This window comes from Hemitrygon akajei, chromosome 14 (genome assembly GCF_048418815.1).
Source record: "Hemitrygon akajei chromosome 14, sHemAka1.3, whole genome shotgun sequence".
Classification (NCBI taxonomy): domain Eukaryota; kingdom Metazoa; phylum Chordata; class Chondrichthyes; order Myliobatiformes; family Dasyatidae; genus Hemitrygon; species Hemitrygon akajei.
In genome coordinates this window covers 8219558-8243283 of record NC_133137.1, presented here as the reverse complement: position 1 = coordinate 8243283, position 23726 = coordinate 8219558, and the positions used below count along the sequence as shown (strand labels likewise).

The following is a 23726-nucleotide window of genomic DNA, read 5'->3' as shown; positions in this document are numbered from 1 at the left end:
TTTATTGTGTTTCGACATAACGGGCTCCTCTGGACAATGAGCCCACACCACCCAATTACACCCATGAGAGCAATTAACCTACTAACCCGTACATCTTTGGAATGTGGGGGGATCTGGAGCAGGGTGGGTGGTGTGGGTGCAGACACTCCCAGCCCTGAGACACCAGGCAAGGTCATTTGGTTCCAAACAATTGGTTTATTGACAATCACAGAATTTCTTTCTAGTACTTCCCACTTCCTCCCCTCTTCCCTTCCCCTTTTCCCAACCATGATTCCCCTTTCCCTGCCCCTTCCTGCTCTCAGCCCACAATAGAGACTCAGAAACAGGTTCACCATCACCCACACGTGTCTTGACAATTGTTTTTATTTGCGGCAGCAGTGCAGTTGCAATACATGAAATCACGACAGTGCTGTGCAAAAGTATTAGCACCCTACTATGGTATATATATGTGCCTAAGACTTTTCCACAGTACTGTAGAATGTCAAAACATTTTTTTCATTCTCTACTTTTATCTAAAATGTGCTTTCACTTATTTTAGAGGAAAACATTGAATCAATGCAGCAATCTGTGAGAAATTACTTTGAACAAATATTTTGCTGCTATACGCATATATCTTTTCCTTTCTCCGTTAGTTACTTTTTCTCTTGCTCTTCCAGAACCACATCCTCTTGCTGCACCTTCTCTCCCTCTATCTCCTTTCCTTGTTGATCCTCCTTCCCTTTGTCCAGCTCTTCCTTCGTCTCTAGTTGCTCTTTCATCTCCTTGCCCGGCTCTTTGGAAATTCCTTTTTCTTCCTCTGCCTCTCTCGCTTGACTCATCTCCTTCAACACCTCCTTCTCTTCCTCTTTTTCCACTTTCTTCTCATCTTCAGGCTGCTCCTCAATTTGAACCGGAATCACTACCTCTGTAGGTCTGGGGAGGGGAGCTTCCACAGTTAGAATGCCGTTGCAGGTTAAGGTCGTGGTCACGGACCTGGCATTCACACCTGAAGGAAGCCTGAAATCATATATTTGTGAAAAAATTCATGAATTCAGTTCATGGAAACCAAAACTAATCTGCAAATAGGAATGCATTCTATCGATTATATTCCCCCAAGCTGGTGTCTGCTTTGTATTTTATGCCTCAGGATTTTGTTCCTAAGCAACACACACAAAATACTGGAGGAACTCAGCACGCCAGGCAACATCAATGGAAATGTTTTGGGCATAGACCCTTCTTCAGGACTCGAAAGGTTGGGGGAGGATGCTAGAATAAAAAGGTGGGGCTGAAGAGAAGGAGGAAAGCTAGAAGATGATAGGTGAAGTCAGTTGGGTGGGAAAGGTAAAGGGCTGGAGAGGAAGGATAGGAGGGGAGAGTGGACCATAAAGGAAAGGGAAGGAGGTGGGGAACCACAGGGAATTGATAGACAGGTGACAAGAGGTAGAAGGTCAGCATGGGGAGTAGAAGAAGAGGGAGGAAGAGGGGTTTTGTTTTTAACCAAAAGGAGAAATCAATACTAGTGCCATCCAATTGGAGGTTTTATTGTGGCACAAGAGGAGGCCATAGACTGACATGTCAGAATGGGAATGGAATTTAGAATTAAAATGTTTGGCCGCCAAAAATTTCTGCTTTTGGCAGATGGAATGGAGGTGTCTGACAAAGAGGTTCTCCAATTTATGACAGGAGGCAGCAGTGAAGTGGAGGCCACATCGGGAGTACTGGACACAATAAACAACCCCAGCAGATTCACAGGTGAAGTGTTGCCTCACCTGGAAGGACTGTCCGGGGCTCTGAACGGAGACGAGAGAGGGTGTGAATGGGCAGGTGTAGCACTTTGGCCGCTTGCAATGACAAGTGCCAAGAGGGAGATTAGTGGAAGGGACGAATGGACAAGGGAATCATGGAAGGAGTGATGCCTGCAGCAAGCAGTGGGTGGGTGGGGGTGGGGGGAGGTACAGATATGTTTGGTGGTAGAATCCCCTTGAAGTTGTCAGAATTTGCAGAGACTGATGTGCTGGACGTAGAGGCTTATGGGGTGGTCGTTATGGGCAAGAAGAACTCTATCATTATTAAGGCAATAGAAAGATGAGGTGAATGTAGATGTCTGGGAAATGGAGGAGGTGTGGGTGAGGGCATCATCAATGATGGAGAAAGGGAAATCCTGTTCTTTGAAGAAGAAAGACATCTCTGATGTCTTGGGTAGGAAAGCTTCATCTTGGGAAGAGATGTGGCAGAGATGAAGGAACTGAGAAATGGGAATAGCACTTTCACAGGAGACAGGTGTGTAGAGATAGAGTCAACACAGCCGTCAGAAACGAGAGGTTTCTAAATATGTTGATCGATCATTTTTCTCCAGAGATGGAGACAGAGAGATGAGTGAATTTAAGGGCAAGGTGGAAGTTGGAGGCAAAGTTGACGAGATTGCTGAGCTCAGCATGAAGCAGCACAAATGCAGTCATCAATGTAGCAGAGGAAGAGTTGGAGAGCATTATGGGGAAGGCTTGGAATATGGACAGTTCTACGTAACCAATGAAAAGGCAGGTAGATTCGAGCCCATGCGGGTGCCATAGCTACCCTTGTCTGGAGAAATAGAAGGAGCCCAAGGAGAAATTGTGAGTGAGGAGGAAGAGGGTGGCGGTGGAGGGGGAAACAAGACATGAACTTTAAAGCATTCTTGATGGAGGATAGAACTCTATAGGGACTGGTGAAAATGAGGCGGCCAAGGCCAGTGAATTGAAAGCTAGTGAGGAGATCGAGAATTGTTCCAATTTGGTATTTATATTTGGATTAATTCAATTAAATATTGATTCTAATTACCTGCAGTGTCTGTTACCATTGTAGTGGTGAATATCAGATTCAGTTTCAGATTCAGTTTATTGTCATTTAGAAACCACAAATGCAATGCAGTTAAAAAATGAGACAACGTTCCTCCAGAATGATATCACAAAAGCACATGACAAAACAGACTACACCAGAAAATCCACATAATGTTTGGCAATCCCCAATCCAGAGTCCGGAGAGGCTGCTGTGTATTAATATCGCGCTACCGTCTAGCGCGTTCCCCGGAAAGGAGCTTCAATCCCACCAGACAAAACAAGACCAAAAACTAAAGCTACAAGACCTGCACAAAACCACATAATTACAACATATAGTTACAACAGTGCAAACAATAGCATAATTGATAAAAAACAGATTATGGGCAGAGTAAAAATAGTCCAAGATGTTAAAGGACTGTAAGTTCAAAAGAAATCACCACACAGTTTCCACAAGTCCCCAGGGTCCCGACAGACTCACCATCCCACGGCGGCAGCAGAAGGGAATACCCCCGCTATGGGCTTCCAAGGTGCCACCCGACCCAGCCTCGCAGACACAGCACACAATGGAAGCTCCATCAAAACCAGCCTCGTAGACGCAGCACACACCGAAAGCGACCTGAGTCCGTTGAAAGGACTCCAAGTCCGTCGAACCTCCGAGCCTCCGACCATCCCCTCCGGCACAGCTTCTCCAAGCACCATCCTCTGCCGAGCGTATTAAGACGGTCCCGCCAACGGCCATCGGCAATGCGACCCCGAGGACTAGGGGCCTGTTCTTCCCAGCAGAGACCCGGACCTCACAGCAGCAGCAGCAATGAAGAAGGTCTTCCTGGAATTTCCCGATGTTTCTCCGTGCTTCCACGTCCGTTTTCAATCGATTATGATCGCGCACGGCACCTCACTTCACAAATAACAGATAATCAGTTCTGGAGTGGCCGCTGCAAGCTGCGTCGTGCCGCCATCTTGGATCCACTACCATGTTCCAGGGTTAATGATATTGCACACACACACACACACTTAAGTCATGCCTTAACACTTATTTACATACTATACCCGTGGGGTTTGCACACCTTGCTCAGAGTGAGCCACACTGAGCTGACTGATAGCTGGCATATCCACCAGGAGGTCAGATCAGAACTAGTGGCCAGAGACTATAATAAACTGTCGGTTTCAGCCTGAGACCCCTCATCAGGATTGGTCTACCCTGAGAAAGGGTCTTGGTCTAAAACATCGACTGTTCATTTCTCTCTTCCAGGATTCCACATGTATCACTCAAGATCTCCAGCATCTGCAGAATCTTTTGCATGGGAATAAATGTGTGTGTTTTTTGCAGGGAGTATTATTGGGGTTTCAGTGGAAATCAAGGCTGGGGCCACGCCTAGACAGATTGATGATCTAGGTGAAGGAACAGAATATAGTTTTTCAGAGTTACCTGACAAATAGGTGGATTTGTCAGTTGCGATGACAAATTGGAGTGAATTCAAGATTTCAACAACGGATTTCAGGCAGATGTAGTGTTACATGAATAAATGTGAAGTTATCCACTACAGTCAGAAGAGAAAGGAGTCTGTTACTTCAATGGTATTAGATTAGGAAATGTTGATGGACCGGGAGACCTGGACGTGAGAGAATACTTCCAGTACTGGGAGATCAAAGGGCACAGCCTCAGAATAAAGGGATGCCCCTTTTGAACAGAGATGAGGAGGAATTACTTCAGTAAAGGGGAATGAATCTGTGGCACTCTGTACCTCCCTCGGCAAGTGGATCCCTGACTTCCTCATCGGGAGGCCACAGTCAGTGCAGATCGCAAATAACACCTCCTCCTCACCAACAGTCAACACTGCTGCACTTCAAGGATGTGTGCTTAGCCCACTGCTCCATTCTCTCTACACCCATGACAGTGTGGCTAGGCACAACTCAAAAGCCATCTATAAACTCATTGATGGCACATCTGTAGTTGGCAGTATCTGTCACGAGGTGGGGACAAGGGTGCTGGGAGAGGACCCACACGCAGGACACAAACAGGTCTTCCTTAGGTTCAATAAAATAGCGTTTATTACTCGCTACACAGAAAATCGGGAAATCAAGGAGGACGAAGAGGAACACCAACCTCGGACTAGGGGACTAGGGACTTGGATCGCCGTGGACCTGGGACTTGGAAACTGGGAACATGGAGAGCCACGGCCCTTGGACTTGGACAATGGGAACATGGACAGCCACGGCCCTTGGACTAGGAGACTAGGACCTTGATTCACTGCCGCCAGAAACTTGGACACCATGGATCGCCGCAGCCAGAAACGTGGACACCATGGATCACCACAGCCAGAAACGTGGACACCAAATCACAGGACAAGGAACTTTGAACCAGGACTCCTCCTTCAGATCAGGCATCGAGCCGGGACTCTTCTTCAAGGGGACAGACGTGGACACAGGGCATGAACTTCGAGCCAGGACTCCGCCTTCAACTCAGGCACCGAGCCGGGACTCTTCTTCGAGGGGTAGACACAGACAACGGGCATGAACATCGAGCCAGGACTCCACCTTCAACTCAGGCACCGAGCCAGGACTCTTCGAGGGGTAGACACGGACAAGGGGCATGAACGTCGAGTCAGAACTCCGCCTTCAACTCACCCCTGGCAGCTTGACCTTGCCCGGACCCACACTGGCGACGGTAGGCGAATCGCTGGTACTCCGATGTGGGCTGGATAACTCTGGCTCGTTGTAGCGATGACGACTTGCTAAGGCTTCTTAACACTCTCGTCCCAAACAGCTAAAGCCAGGGGCTTATAAGCTGCCGGTTCGGGTCGTGAGTAGATCACCTTAATTGCCAAGCTCAAGGGACACGTGAAATGGAATTAGAAGGGAACAAAGTGTCAATGGTGCAGATCATAACGCAACCTAACTAAATTCAAAGGGGAACCGATCCGGACCATGACAGTATCTCGGATGGTGATGAGGGGGCATAGGGGAGTGAGATAGATCAACTGGTTGAATGGTTTCTTAACAACAACCATGCACTCATAAACACAATAGATTATGCAGATGCTGGAAATCCACAGCAACGCATGCAAAATGCTGGAGGAACTCAGCTGATCAGGCAGCATCTATGGAGGGAAATAAACAGTCAACTTTTCGGGCTGAGATGACCAAGTGGGAGATTAGTGGGAACAGATGAATAGACAAGCGAATCATGGGGGGAGTGATCACTACGGAAAGCGGAGAGTGGGGGGTTGTGGGGGGAGGTAAAGATGTCTTTGGTGGTAGGATCGCAATGAAGATAGTGGAAGTGCAGGGAATGATGTATTGGATGTGGAGGTTCATGGGGCGGTAGGTGAGGACAAGAGAAATTCTATCTCTGTTAAAGTGGCGGAAAGATGGGGTGAACGCAGATGCCTGAGAAATGGAGGAGATGAGGGTGAGGGCAGCATTAATGGTAGAGGAAGGGAAACCTCGTTCTTTGAAGAAAGAGAACATTTCTCTTTGAAGAAATAGAAGAAAGGAAAGCCTCATCCTGGGAACAGATGCAGTGGAAACAAAGGAACTGAAAAAAGGGAATAGGATTTTTCCAGGAGACAGGGTGGGAAGATAGATGTGGGAATTAGTGGGAATCGGTGAAATAGCAACCGGCTATTGAAGGCCGCTAGAATGATTTTGAATGATGACACAGCTCAGATTCCACACTGTCCCCACATTCAAGAGAGGGAGTAGGCAGGCATTGTAAAGTTTCACTTATTTTATCTTACAAGTAATAAATTGAACCACCATTCAGAACACTGAAATTTGATTCCCCCTTTGCACCAAGTGCGGTGTAGCTAATTTCCTTGTTCAATACTATTCCTCACACTCTCTCTCTTTCTCTTCTCTCTCTGCTCTCATTTCTCTCTTTCTCTCTCACCTCTCTCTTTCTGCTTGCCTTTCTCTTTCTATCTCCCTCTCTCTCTCCCCCTCTCTCTCCCCCCCCCACCCCACTCCTTCATAGCTATCCATTACAGAATGACAGAAACATGATGAGAGGGAAGCCCGTCAAATTTATGACACATCTGAGTAGCTGTTCAGACCGATCTGATGTCATAGCTTTTCTGAGTTATTGCACATCCAGCACGTAACTAAGTATTTGTTTAAGGTAATTCTAAGAACAGTGAGTTCCATCTCCCACAATTTATCTTCTTCCTACTTCCTTTCAACCCCCATCCTCCTACAATGTTCTTCATCTTCCTACTCAGCGAATCTCAAAACATTTACACATGACTTTACCCAACCTCCTGTCTGTTTCCCTCTCACCAACCTTACACTTGCTGTTTTTTCTTTGTTGTTTACCAGTGTTAGATATAAAATATTTATTTGCCAAGAACTTTTCCTTGACTCACTTGTTCATTTCCTTTTCTGTTTCACAATTATATTTAGTCCCATTAGTCATCTTGTTAAACACCACAGCTGGGTTAATGTGAAGACGACAGTTTGATGGAAAACAAACTTACTTGTACTTTCTTGTGAAAGTTCTAGAAATAAACCCATGTTGATCTTCCTTTTCCATGTGGTTCCCTGAAAGCAAACCAGTATGGAACAATGATAACGGAAGGCAAGATTATCAAAATATACAATTCAGCAAATTGTTTCCCGTTGGAATTCCCCACTTATGCATTCCTTTGTTTGGAAATAAATTCAACAGAATACCTTTGGACGCAATAGCAGTGCTCATACTGGTACTAATTTTTGTTTCCCCATAGAGCTCCTAGTTTCAGCTGCTGGTGCAACCCTAAACCATCAAGCACGTCTTCTCCCCTCCTGCTGGCTGTCGCCATGCAGCGTTGCCCACTGAGTCCCCAGGCTTCCCTCCGGGACCCGAGTCAGATCAAATCTGACACAAGCATAACAAATATCAGAAACCTGATGCTGGGAAAAGCTACGTAGAATACTTTATAAACTCAGGAGATCGAAAACTGTTACTTTCAGGACAATGACCTTCCATCACGAAGAATTCTTGATCTGAAACATTAACTCCTGTTTCTCTTTCCACGAATACTGCCTGGTTTATTTTGTCATTCCAGCATTTCCTGGTTTTACTTCAGATTTCAAGCATCTGCAGTTTGCTTTGGCTTTTCACTAACGCTGATAGTTTTGTCAGTTGGTGAGACTAGGGGACAGAGCTCCATCACCTGTAGGAGCTGTTCTGCAAGTGTAGGCAACACTCTGTATTGAGACAGTCTCTAGGGTGCACATGACAGCTGAACGCCCAATATCAGTCCTTGCCTGGGGCTTTGCTGGAGGGAATTCTATGGCCCAGCAGAAAACAGCTTGCTTTTGTAGGACTATGGAAATGTTTAATAATCTGTAAAAGCCAAATGAGATGTTATTAAAATGACAGTATCTTGCTTTTGTTCACAGTGGTGCATATTGTTTTGCAATCATTACATATAAAACCAGAGAACCATAAGAAATGCATAACATGACTTGTCCTGGAGAGTGAGTATAAGTTAAGACCATAAGAGATAGGAACAGAATTAAGTCATTTGCCCCTTTGGGTCTGCTTCACCATTCCATCATGGCTGATTTATTTTCCCTCTCAACCCCATTCTCCTGCCTTCTCCCTGTACTTTTTGACACCCATACCAATCAAGAAACTATCAGCCTCTGCTTTAAATATACCCAAAGTCTTGGCCTCTGAAGCTATCAGTGGGAATGAATTCCACAGATTTGCCACCCCCTGGCTAAAGAAATTCCTCCTCCTCTCTGTTCTAGAGGAACATCCCTCTATTCTGAGGCTGTACCCTCGGGACCTAGAGTCTTCCACTACTGGAAACATTCAAGATTCAAGATTCACGATTTATTTATTATCAAATAATGTATAAATGTATAACCTTGAGATTTTCTTGCTCGAGATCTTGAATCTTGGACCTTGAAACATCCTCTCCATGTTCACTCTCTGTCTATGCCTTTCAAGGACAGAGTTCACATGAAGTCAATGTTAGTAATAGAATGATCACTAGCATCTTCAAGTTTTGTCTGAGATTAGAATCGATAAAGCTATTGGATCAAGATTCCCTGAAAGAGGTTCAAGCTCCCTTTTCTAATGCTCAGAACTATGATTAATCCAACAGGAGTTAGTCAGCACCTGGATTTTATCTAAAAAACACACGTTGGAGAAAGAAAGGAAAACTGAAGGCTTATTAATTCCAGGAGGCCGATGATTTGGGATAGAAAGAGTTAACCATGGACACAGTGCGATGAGTTTCAAAGTGTTAACTTGAACAGAAGAAAATTCAAATTCACAATTTTTTTTGATTTTTCAGATACATTCTTATTGTTATAAGAACATTTGATGTTGTGTGCAATCTCTGTTCTCAAGTTTGAAATCTTCTCTGGTGAGGAAGCAAAGACTAATTGACAGTCACCTAGAGAACTGTGTGGTGGATCTCTTAACCTCAACATCCACCATTTCTTACTACTCCATTCTTCAGGGTCAACAAGTTCAGACAAGTTACATAAAAATAAATTCTAACCACGGCTTCAAGAGACAGATGAAGGTGGAGCAGTGATAACACACATATCAAATTAATGGACTAACAGCTAGAAACCTAGATCATTGATGAGAAGATATGTTTTATTCCCATCCTGCCAGCTGGGAAAGTTAGATTCAAGTAATTATGTAAAAATATGGAATTTAAAGACCATGTAATTTCCAGATAGTTGAGAAGAGCCCTCTAGTTCACATTTGTTCTCCAGGTAATAGGATCTGCCATCCTTATCCTTTCAGCCTATATGTGACTCCAGACTCTCACAGCCTCCTTGTTTCATGGCCAGTTAGCAAAGGACATCAAGTACCTGCATTTCTGTGATGTGCACATCCTCTGAATGTGCATGTCACTGGTGATGCTGGAATTTGTAACAGATGCATCACTCCCCTGTGAATGAGAGTTCATTCATTTGAATGTAGTTCAAGTCTTAATGGAGGGTCTCGGTCCAAAATGTCGACTTTTACTCCTCTGCGTAGACGCTGCCTGACCTACTGAGTTCCTCCTCCAGCATTTTCTGTGTGTTTGTTGCTCTGGATTTCCGCATCTGCAGGATCCCTTGTGTTTATGATTTGAATGTGCATTCCTGGGTTGCTGGGGAAGAAATTGAAGGGAAGAAAACTCACTTCATTATTTGAGTTTGTTTCAATGTTCTTAGTTATTTGTAAGTGTTTGATGTTGTAGCATTTGCCGGGCTTGGCAATTAGCTTGTGGATGTTTCACCGCCAGTCGAGCTGACATCCTCAGTGCGTAGTTGTTGCTCTTTCCATAGTTTTTGTATTTTAGAAGTATGAAGTGGATTTTAATTATCCATTCAAATGCACTGAAAATTGTCTAACTGCCTTGACAGATTGCCATCTGCCGAGGCTTGGTCTGGCTCTCCCATGAATCTTAATTACATCACTTAAGACCCCACAGCCACTCATGGCCTTGGAGTTCAGCCCAGCACCAGCTTAGATAGCCTTCCTGACTCAGTGAAGTCTGCTTAGGGATTGTGTGGTAAGTGTGGGCAACTGACTAACAGTATAACTCAGTGGCCTTTCTATATGAACTTCTAGGAAAGGTCGTTGACCTGAAACACTAATTTTGATGCTGTCTGTGCAGACACAGACTCACCCGCTGGCAATTTCCAACATTACCTGAGTTCTTGTTTCAGATACTCAGCACCTGCAGTATTTTGCATTAGTGTTCACGACATTGCAATGATACACAGTCTCTATGTTATGAATTCTGAGACACTATTGAATTGCATCTGGCATTACCGAATCACCTCATAATAAAATTGGTCTTTAAAAAGCCACCTTATTGAATAGTTATTTCACAATACATATTCTGCATTCAGTAAAGGCGTATTGAGCATGTTACCCCTTAACAGATTCAATATTCTTGTTGACTCTGCTTACAGATAAAATATGACAGTCAAATATTTATGATGAAATCTGATTGATCCCTTTGTGACAAAGTGAGGCTCCACTTCCACTCAAAAGTGGAAGAAAGAACGGAATTGACCCTGCACTGGGTTTACACTCTCCCTAACAGTGACAGTGACCGCTCTAGGAAGTAATTCGTTTGGTAGTTGCTTTATTATTGTCACATGTACCAAATTGCAGTGAAAGGCTTTTGCCTGCATGCAGGCAGATCATTCCAGATAAAAGGACATCAAGAAGCTGTAAAGGGAAGAAGAAACAGAATGTGGAATTGACTGTATGTAGTGTGTAGCAGTCAGAGTGACGTCAGTTCCCCACTGTGGTTTGGGAGGGCACTCTGCTGCCGGGGGCGAGATGTTGGAAACCACAGAACAAAGGCACACTGTAAAGCAAGCTCACCCACTGTAATCAATTCTGTGACTGAATAAATACCCGAGTAACTTAGGAGCCAAGCGGTTAAAATAATTGTAGGTTGCTCTGTATATGCCCAGTGGCTGTGATATTTACTATCATGAAGCACTTGAAGAGGCTGCATTAACTCCAGACCTGCTGACAACGTCAACCCAGTGCAATTCACCTACTGCCAAAGCAGGTCTATAGTGGACGCCATCTCCCTGGCCCTACCCTGATCTCTTGGAGCATCCGGACATTAAAGACACCTTTATCAAACTAGTGTTTAAATGCCTGAAAATATCACAGGATATTGCCAGACTGAAAAGTAAAATGATGGAAGCTACATTGTGATAAATAAGTATAGTTGTTCAATGAAGTCATTTTCTGGTGTGTATTTATTGTGTGATCCATTGAACTGGCAACAAATGTTGTAGATCCAGAGACACTGCAGGACAGGTAGGCAGGCACATTGCTTGATGTTTTGGGAGAGCATTTCAACAAGATACTCTGGTGCAACATATAGTTATGACTAGATGGTGAAATTACTGAGCACTGGCATTGTGATAGAAATGTTCATTCGAAGACAAGTATCATGAGGTCACAAAAGACTTCATTGTGACATCACAGGACAGTGGCTTTGCGATATTGTTACACACTTTGTCACAGCACCACACACTGGCATTATGTCATTAGAAACTGTCACATAAAATCTTCTCATACAACTCAACATGTGAGTTTCTACAGAATTTGATACTCCTACACTTTAAGAAAAAAATCCTTGGTATTGATAAATAAGCATTACATTTTTTAACATACTTGTTCTGAAGTCCTACAATTTCCTTTCGTACAAACCTGCATATTAGCCTCAATATCGCATTCAACACCCTATCTGACAGCAGCAAATTTTCTCCCAATCTCTAGAAAATGTTCAAATTTATAATGACTATAAATCAGCTGAAATAATTAAATGCCACTGAATATGAAACTCGTGTGGGTACAAGAAGAACTTGTAAATTTCAGCTCAGTTTATCATCATGTCTTCACCACACTTTTTAACGAACCTCTAATTTGGGAAGGTTTTCAATGTTAAGTCATGATAAACTTAAGGCGGAGATAGATAGGTTCTTGGTGCCCAGGGCATCAAAGGGTATGGGGTGAAAGCAGAGAAGTGGGGATAACTGGGAGAATTGGATCAGCCCATGATTGAATGGTGGAGCAGACTTGATGGGCCAAATGGCCTACTTCTGCTCTTATATCTTATGGTCTATGGTCTTAAATAAAAACATTCAAAGAAACAGATAACATAAAGCAAGTCAAGTCAAGTCAAGTCAAGTCAACTGTTATTGTCATTTTGACCATAACTGCTGGTACAGTACATAGTAAAAATGAGACAACGTTTTTCAGGACCATGGTGTTACATGACACAGTACAAAAAACTAGACTGAACTACGTAATAAAAAAAAACACAGAGAAAGCTACACTAGACTACAGACCTACACTGGACTACATAAAGTGCACAAAAACAGTGCAGGCATTACAATAAATAATAAACAGGACAGCAGGGCAAGGTGTCAGTCCAGGATTCGGGTATTGAGGAGTCTGATAGCTTGGGGGAAGAAACTGTTACATAGTCTGGTCATCAGAGCTTGAATGCTTCAGAGCCTTTTCCCAGATGGCAGGAGGGAGAAGAGATTTTATGACGGGTGAATGGGGTCCTTCATAATGCTGTTTCCTTTGTGGATGCATGTAGTGTAAACGTCCGTGATGGCAGGAAGAGAGACCCCGATGATCTTCTCAGCTGACCTCACTATCCGCTGCAGGGTCTTGCGATCCGAGATGGTGCAATTTCCAAACCAGGCAGTGATGCAGCTGCTCAGGATGCTCTCAATACAACCCCTGTAGAATGTGATGAGGATGGGGGGTCCCAATGAGGGTATTTTTTTTTAAATGAAGGAAAAGAAAATGCTTTTTTTTCTGCCTGGTCACCAGATTTTCACCTAGCAAATGAGTGGTAGCAAAACTGCCCATTGCCCTGGAACAGACATAGGTTGGGAGTTTGTGTATTGGCAGGGTTAAGTGAACAGATGCAAAAGAGTAAAGGAATTTGGATATACAGGAACATGTGTAGATTGGATATGCCCAACATCCTGTGATATTTTCAGCCATTTAAATGATTTATATGAACATATGCATACAGGGGAGTACAGATGCAAAGGCATTATCAGGCCAGAATCTTCAAAACATGAACTATCTGTGGATTGCTAGCCAATGTTAGCTTTTTTAAGTGGATAAGACATTTTTAATGCCTTCAGTATAACACAGTGTCACAAGATATTAACAGGTACAGATATAGAACAAATAAACACAGGAATTGCTAGAAATACTCAGCAGTTGTTAGGCCACGTGGAAGAAGAGTTAACATTTCAGATCAATGACCTATCATCCGAACTGGGAAAGGGATTAAACAGCAGCAAATGGAAGAATTGAACAAAAATTGACACAAGGACTCACAAAATGTTACTGTAAATGTTAATATTTCTGTTAAAATAGCAAGCTGTAGTGTTAGAGAAATATTGATGGTTGGTAACAGTAAACAGTTTACACAGAACATTCAATTGTCCTGGCAATAGCACCACCTAGTGGGCTTAGCCTAGTATCATTGAACAAACACCCTGGTTAAAATAAACTTCACCAGATTCCATCTGGGTACAGGTATCAGTTACCACCGACGTTTTGATGACAAGCTATGCCATCTTCATCAGGGATGATGCCTGGGCATCTCTAGTCCAATGGTATTTATAATCCCCATAGTCCCTCTCTCCTGATTGGTTAGTCCTCATCCAATCAGGTTTCCACTGTCCCATCTTGTTTCCTCTAGATTGAAGCCATTGAAATAAAACTACAGGGAAAGAATTTTAACAAAGACAAAGGTCTCCCACTTAGTAAGAACTGGAATTCAATTGTCAACGTGGTGGGACAGTGGAAATCTGATTGGATGAGGACTAAGCAATCAGTAGGGACGAACTATGGGGGTTTAAATACCACCAGACCAGACCTGCCCAGGCATCATCCATGAAGAAGTTGGCAGAGTTTGACAATAAAATGTCGGTTGTAATCAATAATTGTACCCGGCTGGAAGCCTGAGAAGAGTTTATTCATCATATATGCCAGGAAAGCTCTAGATCCTTTCCCACCCTGGTTAGAACTTCACTTTTTATACAAGCCTGAGGCACAACCCAGAATTTGCCTCTGCCGTACCAATATCCCTGTGACCCCGACCAGGTAACCTGTCTAATGTGGGAGCCAGACCCTACCTGTAACTGCTAGGAAGCCAGCCATAGCATACACTCTATAGTGTCCCTGAAGAAATACAAGATTATATATTAACTATATTAGGATCAAGGATCAACTTTATTCACACTATACACTTACTGTATTAGGAATTTGTTGTGGTGTGTTGACATGACATGCAATAAACATAGAAACATAGAAAACCTACAGCACAATACTGGCCCTTTGGCCCACAAAGTTGTGCCGAACATGTCCCTACCTTAGAAATTACTATGTTTACCTATAGCCCTCTATTTCACTAAGCTCTATGTACCTAACTAAAAGTCTCTTAAAATACCCTATCGTATCCGCCTCCACCACCGTTGCTGGCAGCCCATTCCACGCACTCACCACTCTCTGAGTAAAAAACTTACCCCAGACATCTCCTCTGTACCTACTCCCCAGCACCTTAAACCTGTATCCTCTTGTGGCAACCATTTCAGCCCTGGGAAAAAGCCTCTGACTATCCACACGATCAATGCCTCTCATCAGGAGTGGATTCTTTTACAGCCATTAATCCATGGCTTTGGGTTTCAGAAAGTGAAGATTTGTGGACAGAATCAACATTCTCTCTTAATCCACTGAGACTCTAATATTGTCATCCTTTGACTATGGAAGCAACCAGCCTCATTCACAGTGGAGAGAAACCGTATTCATGTTCACTGTGTGGACGAGGCTTCAGTCTAGCATCTGGTCTGTCAGGGCACAGGCACAGTCATGTCGGGGAGAAACCATGCAAGTGTGTAGATTGTGGGAAGGGATTCAGTTACCCCTTTGAACTGGAAATTCATCGGCGCAGTCACACTGGAGAGAAACCATTTATCTGCGCGGTTCGTGGCAAAGGATTTACTCACTTTTCTGCCCTACTGAAGCATCGGCATGTACACACCGATGAGAGACCTTACAACAATAAAAAGTGACAACATTTGACAATTACTGTATAAATAATAGAGTTCGATAAAATAAATCGAGTTTAATACATGGATATGGAATAAAATGTGCATAAATACATAAATACTAATATGTATTTACAATGTAAACAGTATTATAAAAAATGGTTTAAATTGTTTACAGAGTAATACAGTAACTGGGCAATATTGTGTGTGCGTGGTGGGGCGGGGGGGTTAAGGTTAAGATTAACTGTCTGCAGCTATAAACTTTTAAGATAGTGAAGTTTTTGTTCCAAACCCCTCTAGTACTTTCTAAAAGGGAGCTTTTGGAAAAGACCGTTTGCAGGACGGGTGATTATACCTGCCCACTTCTCTGTCCTGGACATTTACAAGTCCAGCTGTGATGGTAGACTGCAGCCAGACCTTTTCTGCTGAACAGACAGTATGCTGTAGAATTCATATATTGTACATGGATGCTGCACCACACCAGACAGTATGTGCCGATGTGCAGATGCTTTCTATGATGGGCATTGTAGAATTGCACCAGTTTGTTCCCGAGAAGATGGAAATTTAGCATCTGCCCCAAGAAGTACGTCTTCTGCTGAGCCATTTTTTTAATGAAGCAGACATGGTTCTCCCACGTGAGGTTGATGCATGAGGGATTAAAATGTTGTTGCAACCGTTCATAATGTGTTTGTCAGATTTTGTAGTGGTTTTATTGTTTTAAGCATTCCTGAGCAACTTTGTCTTTTCTTCATAAGGGATAGGTTATCTTCCAAATCTATGAGCCATTGCGTAGTATTCCTGCTCAGCTTGCAGTAATGGGACTGCTTTCCAAGGTGATTTTAAATGGTAGCTAAAAATCACAGAAATTAACCTTAGGATTTCCCAATAACTTTGCTGTTTGCCAGAGATGCATGCATTTCCTGAGATGCCATGAGAAGAAAGCATATAATTAAAATACACTCACCCATTCTTGGACAGATATAGAACATAGAACATTACAGGCCCTTTGGCCCACTTTGTTATGCCACCTTTTAACCTACCCTAAGATCAATCTACCCTTTCCTTCTACATAGCCCTCCATTTCTCTAACATTCCTGTGCCATATATATATGCATAACATTGCCAATACACCAAAAAAATCACAGAAATAGACTGTCAGAGAATGAAGGGTCTTTTTTTCCTGTGTGAACATGACAATTTTTAGTGTTCAAGTATTTATTGATTTAAGCTGAAGTGAGTGTCTATATGCAGCCCAGGAGTTGCTCTTGTTTACATTGTGGTGGAGATGTGAAAACGTTTTGTGCCACACTGCAAATCGGACATGATATTTTCATTTGTAATGCTGATTATCTTCAGTGCTATGTTCAGCAATTTTCTGCTTTAATGTTGGTAATATTTTATTCCTTACAAAAACATGTTGCAACATTTTCGTACAGAATTTAGTCAAAAATGCTACAGCAAGATATTTTTCTCTATTTACTACAACAATCTATTTGCTGTTTTTTTTATTATCAATGGAGTTTTCTAGGCATCAAAAGTTTTTGTGTAGTGATTATTAAACTGTGAGGAGGAAGCATTTCACAAGTGCTGCTGATTATTGGCTTAACAATTGAGGCTCATGCTTGTTAATTATTATGGCTGTTAACGCTTTCAGCTCTTTTCTAGGACAATATCATAAGCTAACAGGCTGGTCTCTTATGCAAATAATATTTTGCAGAATGCTTACTTGCTGGTGAATCTGACTTTTTTTCTCCTTATTCCCAAGTGGTATTGACCATGGAGTATTGGTTCCCTAGGCAACAGTAGCCCTAAAGGAAGTGCTAATTTCAGAAATGCAATACTGAGGTAGGGTGGGTAACTTCTAACAGCCAGTTGCCTGGCTCTGAACTGCCAAACAGACAGTCTGCAATGGGAAGCCAAAAGGCAGGAGTGTGTACAGATTCCAACCAATGTTTGTTGTAGTGTTGGTGAGGGGCTAGTGAGGGAGCAAGCTACACATTTGCACTAACAGCTTGTCTGAAAAAGGAAAGAAGCTGTTTAAGTATGCACTTCTTTGTGGTCTGTTAATCGGTTCCCAAGATCATTGTTTAAGGATAAATGGGTGGAGTTTAGACCAACAACTGGTGAAAGCTCTGAATACGAACCTGGTCCTGGAGTACTTGTATCTAACAATAGTTTTGCTATCATCATACTGAGAGAGCCAAACAGAAGCAAAAGGTTAATCTTTATGGCTCCATGTTGTCGTGGATAATACACTGAGTCACTGAGTTGCCCTGTGGCTTTCTTTTTCAAAATGGTGACGTATGCAGCAGAAGGTTCTGAATAGCATGCCTGTAAATCTTACTTCAGACAAGAGACATAAACTATTTAAATCTTCTTGCCCTTGAATTAGATTCCTTCTTTTGTATGTCACTTCCAATATGCAGATGAATCATCTCAATGCCAATACGATTATGACTCACAAACAATTCCTGGAGAATGGAAAGTATTTTGTAAGAGATCAAGGTATTCCCTGGTGATGAAATTCATTCAGCTCATCCTGCGTCAAGCACCAAGAGAAAGTATTCTTTTCTTGTGCCATTCCTTGGAGATAAGGGTGATCTGTTTCACATTTCCTCCTGTGGATTCTGAGATGAGACAGTTACACATCTCTGCCAAAGATGGGACAGTCGGTGCATAAAGGGTCCAGTGGGGTGGGTTAATCCGCACTCCTTCTGCTGTTTAGGTTTAACCTTCGATGTTGCCTCCAAAAGACTCAAGGAGCTTAATGTCCTACTGGTCCGGGATTACTGGTGCCTCACTCTATGTTTCTCCATTATCTTCACCGATCAAAATTTGGGACTCCGATGAGTTGGTGAGGATGCTACTGTTTTTCAGGGAGATTCTGGGAATATCCTGGAGGCCTTTCTTCAGCTCTCTTCAAAACATCTTGCCTTGACTGAGTTTGAAGTACAATGCTTCTTCCAAGAACCTCATGTCAACTTTGAGGATGATGTGGCCCATCCTTTGAAGTTGGTTAAGCATGGTCAGAGACACAAGACTGAGGATTTTGGCCAAGGAATGGATGTTGGTGTTGTCCGTCTGTCTGACCAGTGCATTTGGAAGATTTCACTTTGACAACATTGGTGGTCTTTCAATGGTTTTGAGATTCCCTAAGTAGGTATCCCTTGTCTTCAAAGCATATAGAAAAGCTGTGAGCCTGCTGCTGAGTTTGAGGTCACTCTTCAAGCATCCTTTCCTCAGCCAGTCAGAGGCTGTCCTGACAGGCAGTGGTGAATTTCATCATCTTTGCCTGCCTCCGCTGCAATGTAGAAATTATTCCATGCTTTCCAGCATTTCCAGTGTGGAACAGGCCCTTCCAACCCAATGAGCTGCGCCACAGAGTAACCCACCTGGTTAACACTAGCCTAACCACAGGACAATTCACAATGACCAGTCAACCTACTAACTGGTACGTCTTTAGATCGTAAAAGGAGCCCCACATAGTTCACAGGAAGAATGTACAAACTCCTTACAGACTGTGGCAGAATTGAACTCTGAACCCCAGAACAGCCTGAGCTACAATAGCGTCGTGCTAACCGCTACACTACTGTGATAGGAAGTATCTCCAGCTGAAACATTGACTGTCCTACAAATGCTGCCTAAGGCACTGAGTTTGCTTTTCCTTTCATTGTGGACCTTGGTTTTGTGGAATGGTGTTGCGAGGTCTTAGTCTTCTGGTGCTTCGGTTCAAATCATATCCTCTTTCACGATTCAGGAAAAGAACTGGTGATCATTTGGTGCCCAGTTTCCAAGTGTGCATATGCCCAGGGTTGTCTGCTGATTGTAACTAGAGTTGGAATTATTCTGTTTCTGGAACAGGGGTGATGAAATTTGAACAGGTTCTTGTTTGTCCTGGAGGGTTAACTTGTTGGTTGTGCCACAGTATGGAAGATTGAGAAGGGCGTTCATTAACGGTACTGCACTGCTTAATATTTGCTTCCAAGAAAATTTCAACAGATTTGTCAGGCAAGAATTCCCCTGTAGAAAACCATGCTGACTTTGGCCTATTTTATCATGTGCCTCCAAGCATCCTGAAACATCATCCTAATAATAGACTCCAACATCTTTCCAACCACTGAAGTTAAGCTAACTGGCCCATAATTTCCTTTCTTCTGCCTCCCTCGCTTCTTAAAGAGTGAAGTGATATTTGCAATTTTCCAGGTCTCTGGAAACATTCCAGAATATAGTGATTCCTGAAAGATCGCTGCTGAAGCCTTCACAATCTCTTCAGATACTTCTTTCAGAAACTTAGGGTGTAGCCAATCAGGTCCAGGTGAGTTAACTACCTTCATGCTTTTCAGCTTCCAAAGCATCTTCTCCTTAGTAATAGCAATGACACTCTTGCATTTCTGGCATTCTGCTAGAGTCAAATAAGTTGGTTCTGTAGTGAGTCCGTTTGTTGGGAACATGTTTTGCAGGCAACTTAAATTCCACCTTCTTACACATGACAATTCTTGTTTAAATGTTTCAGGTAACTATTTGTTTATTATTGTTAAAAGGACTTCATTGGTTATAAAGTACACTCAACTGTCTTGAAGTCCTGAAACACACCATGCAAATATAGATGTTTTTACTTTTGCCCATTTCAACATACTATCACACATCCTACAAGTTTGCTTTAATTAATATTCTGAATTTGTCATCCTTGCATCATTTAGTTTTGTACATCTCCAGCAGCTTTCCATTGACCTTTGTCCATTACCTTTCAAGGCTAAGTTATCCAAAAATCTCCAATGTTCTTTCTTAATGCAGCCCCCTCACGCCAAAGAGAAATTTCTAAGCCATGACATTCTTGTAAAAGAAATTACTTACAGACTTCATTGTGTTCTTTGGTTACGTTAGAGTTAACATTTGTGTGTGAGCCACATAGAGGGTTCTAAAGCGGTGCATTGAGGCTGTGTAGGAACTTCACTGACTGTAATAAAGTGGAACTTTCCTCTATACTGTTCAGCGTGCTCTTGTGCCTCCCTGCTATCTCAGTGGTGAAGCTGTACTGCAGATTTCATTTCAGTTCAATATTACAGCAAAAAGAAATCTGACAAAAGACTTCTGTAATTAGAAGCCTATCTGTAGTTACATCTGAGACAAGTATGAGGAAAGGAATGAGACTTCAAAGAACTTAACTTCAATTTTACAACAGTACTCAAGAAATTTTTAGATTTCTGTGTTTTCATAACCAGTAATTTGTTCCTTTCTCTAAGACATGCCCTTTTCATGCTGCTCCCATTGGGAAGAAGCTACAGGAGCCTCAGATCCCACACCATCAGTTTCAGGAACAATTATTACCCTTCAACCATCAGGCTCCTGAACTTTATTCACCTCAACTCTGAACTCATTCCACAACCATTTTCAGGAACTCTACAATTCACGTTCTCCGTATTTTTATTTACTTATATATTTATTTTTACCGCAGCTTCTCTTGTTTTGCACATTGGTTGTTTGTCAGTTTTTTGGGTGTAGTTTCTCAATGATTCTATTGTATTTTTTATTTTACTGTGAATGCCTGCAAGAAAATGAATCTCAAGGTAGCATATGGTAATATACATGTACTTTGATAATAAATTTACTTTGAACTTTGATTCTTTTTAATTTTAATTTAATTCTCCTTGAAAACATTAATTTGACATCATTATTAAAAGAATGTACCTTTGATATAGAGTGACATTCAATACCCCTGACTATAAACATGCCCCAGTGTGCAGATGAATCAGGCAATGCTTGGATATTATTCCTTTTTAATGAACTGTATAGAATCAGTAACTAGTGGAGACACAAGAAACTACTGATGCTGAAATCTGGAGCAACACACAATCTACAGAAGAAATTCAGTGGGATGAACATCTTTTGAGGGGCAGGTGGGAAGGAACTTTTGATGGTTTGGAATGAACGCTTGCATCCAGATTGTTATTTTTAATCCAAAATATTGACAATTTATTTTGGATTCTCCTCCTTCCCCCATGTTTTTATTCTGGCAACTTCCCCCTTCCTCTCCAGTTCTGATGAAGGGTCTCAGCCCAAAGGGTCAACTGTTTGTTCTTTTCCATAGATGCTACCTGACCTGCTGAGTTCCTGCAGAATTTTGTATGTTTTGCTTTGGATTTACAGCATCTGCAGAATTTCTTGTGTTTATAACAGTAGATGGTTGCTTCTCTGATTGGAAGCCTGTGATTAATGGTGTGCCACAGGGCTTTGTGCTGGATTCATTGTTGTTTATCATTTATATTAATGATTTAGTTGATAATGCTGTAAACTGGATCAGCACATTTGCAGTTGATGCCATGGTTGAGACTGTAGTGGACCGTGTGGACAGTTATCAAAGCTTGCAGATTGATCTGGACTAGCTGGGAGAATGATGCAGTTTAATGCAGGCAAGTGTGAAGCATTGCATTTTTGGAGGACAGGCCAGGGTAGGACTTACACAGTGCTAGGTAGAGCACTGAAGAATGTGGTAGAGCCTAGGGACCTGGGAATATGGATTCATAGTTCATTGAATGTGGCATCACGGAATGATAGTGTCATAAAGAGAGCTTTTGTAATTTAGGGCATTGAATACAGAAGTTGTTCTGTTATACTGAAGTCGTATAAGACATTGGTGAGGCCAGATTTAGAATATTGTGGGCAGTTCTAGTCACCTACCTATCAGTAAGTATGAATGAGTACAGAGAAAATTTTCATGGATGTTGCTGGGACTTCAGGACCTGGATTTCAGGGATAGGTTGAGTAGGTTAGAACTTTATTCCCTGGAGCATAGGGGAATAAGGCGTGATCTAATGTAGATCTACTAAATGATGTGGAATATAGATAGGGTAAATGCAGATAGGTTTCTTCCCCTCAGGTTGTGTGAGACTAGAACGTTGGTTTTGGGTGAAAGGTGGAGTATTTGAGGGGAATCTGAGAAGGAGCTCCTTCATTCAGAGAGAGGGTTAGAGTGTGAAATGAGCTGCCAGCAGATGTGGTAAGTGTGGTTTCCATTATAAGATTTAAGAGAAGTTTGGATAGGTACATGGATGGGAGGGTTATGAGGGGCTATGGTCTGGATGCAGGGAGATGAGACTAGGCAGAAAACCAGGTCAACATGGACTACATGGGCTGAAGTGCCTGATTTTATGTTTTTAGTGCTCTGTGAATCTACGACTCTATTGAAAATGAAGCAAAATGGAGCTGAAGCAGAAAATCAGCCATGATCTTATTGAATTGTGGTAGGGACACTTGGGTTTAAGTGGACTACTCCTGCTTCTGTTTCTTGCGTTCTTGTGAGCTAAGATGATGATAGTAATTTTAACAGTTTCTGTAATAACAGCTTGTGTTTATGTAGCATCATTTAAGTTACGAAGATATTGTATCATGAGAGAGGGGTGCATGAGAGATGAAATGAGTGATAGCAAAAGTTTAGCTAAAGAGGTTTAAGATTGCTGGAAAGGTGTAAGAGAGGAAGAGGGAAGGAGGAGTTTAGAGAGAGAGAGCTTAAAGGTTTGGCAGGGCAACTCACTACCAATTGTGGTAGAGAGATTCGAGTCAGAGGGACAGAAGTAGGTGGGATCTGTTGATGTTATCAAGATGTTGCTACCAGTCAATGACATACCTGAAATCTCCAAATAATCTTCATGTGTCTTCACTTGGAGTTCCTCAGGGGTAAAATGTTTCACATCAAGGCTGATCTTCCAATTATCCAAGTTCTGCTGGGGCATTCCCAGAGCAAGTTGTTGGGACAGAGTTGATGAAACATAACTGGCCGCTGTGTTTTCATCTAGGATTGAGCATGGTCTCCTGGATCTGTTAGTGCTGAGCTGATTCTCCACCCACCCCATCCAGTCCCTCAGCGGCTGTTCACGGTAAGGAGGGAGACCAAAATCCTGATCAAAGAGGCAGTGTGGAAAGTAACCACTCCTTAAGGGATCCCAGTAACTCCGGGCAAAGAAGGGTAACAAAGACATTTCTCAGGTAGGGGGTGGTGAAATACTTCAGACAGTAAAACTGTACTTAAGTGAAACTCCCTAAATTAGCTCCAGATGAAGCATGCTCCTTGTGCTGGATATTACTGTATGTGACAGTATTTATACACTAGTCCTGCACCCCAAACATAACTTCACCACGAATAAATATTCTTCCAATTTGTCACAGGGAACAAGGTTAAATCATTCTGGGAATCAGCACACAGCAGTCACATTCCAACACATCAGAAGTTATATATAGAGATGTGACAAAGGGAAACTAACAATTGTATTTATAGCCTGCATTCAGTAGAAAGGATTGTAGAGAACTGTCAAGCTAATGTTCCTTCTTCAATCTTCCGCTGGAAGCTATACCTTTGAAGGCTCCCAGTTTGCTCCTGTT

General features: G+C 42.5%; 1 protein-coding gene across 1 annotated transcript; it reads right to left on the bottom strand.

Moving 5' to 3' along the window:
• Positions 1-347: 347 nt before the first annotated feature.
• On the bottom strand, positions 348-23456 carry LOC140738957 (heat shock protein beta-1). The gene is made up of 3 exons (XM_073066966.1): positions 22975-23456; positions 7271-7334; positions 348-996 (listed from the first exon to the last, which is right to left on the bottom strand). The coding sequence occupies exons 1-3, from the start codon at positions 23324-23326 to the stop codon at positions 633-635; spliced, it is 780 nt and encodes a 259-aa protein (XP_072923067.1). The 5' UTR covers positions 23327-23456; the 3' UTR covers positions 348-632.
• Between the last annotated feature and the right edge of the window lie 270 nt (positions 23457-23726).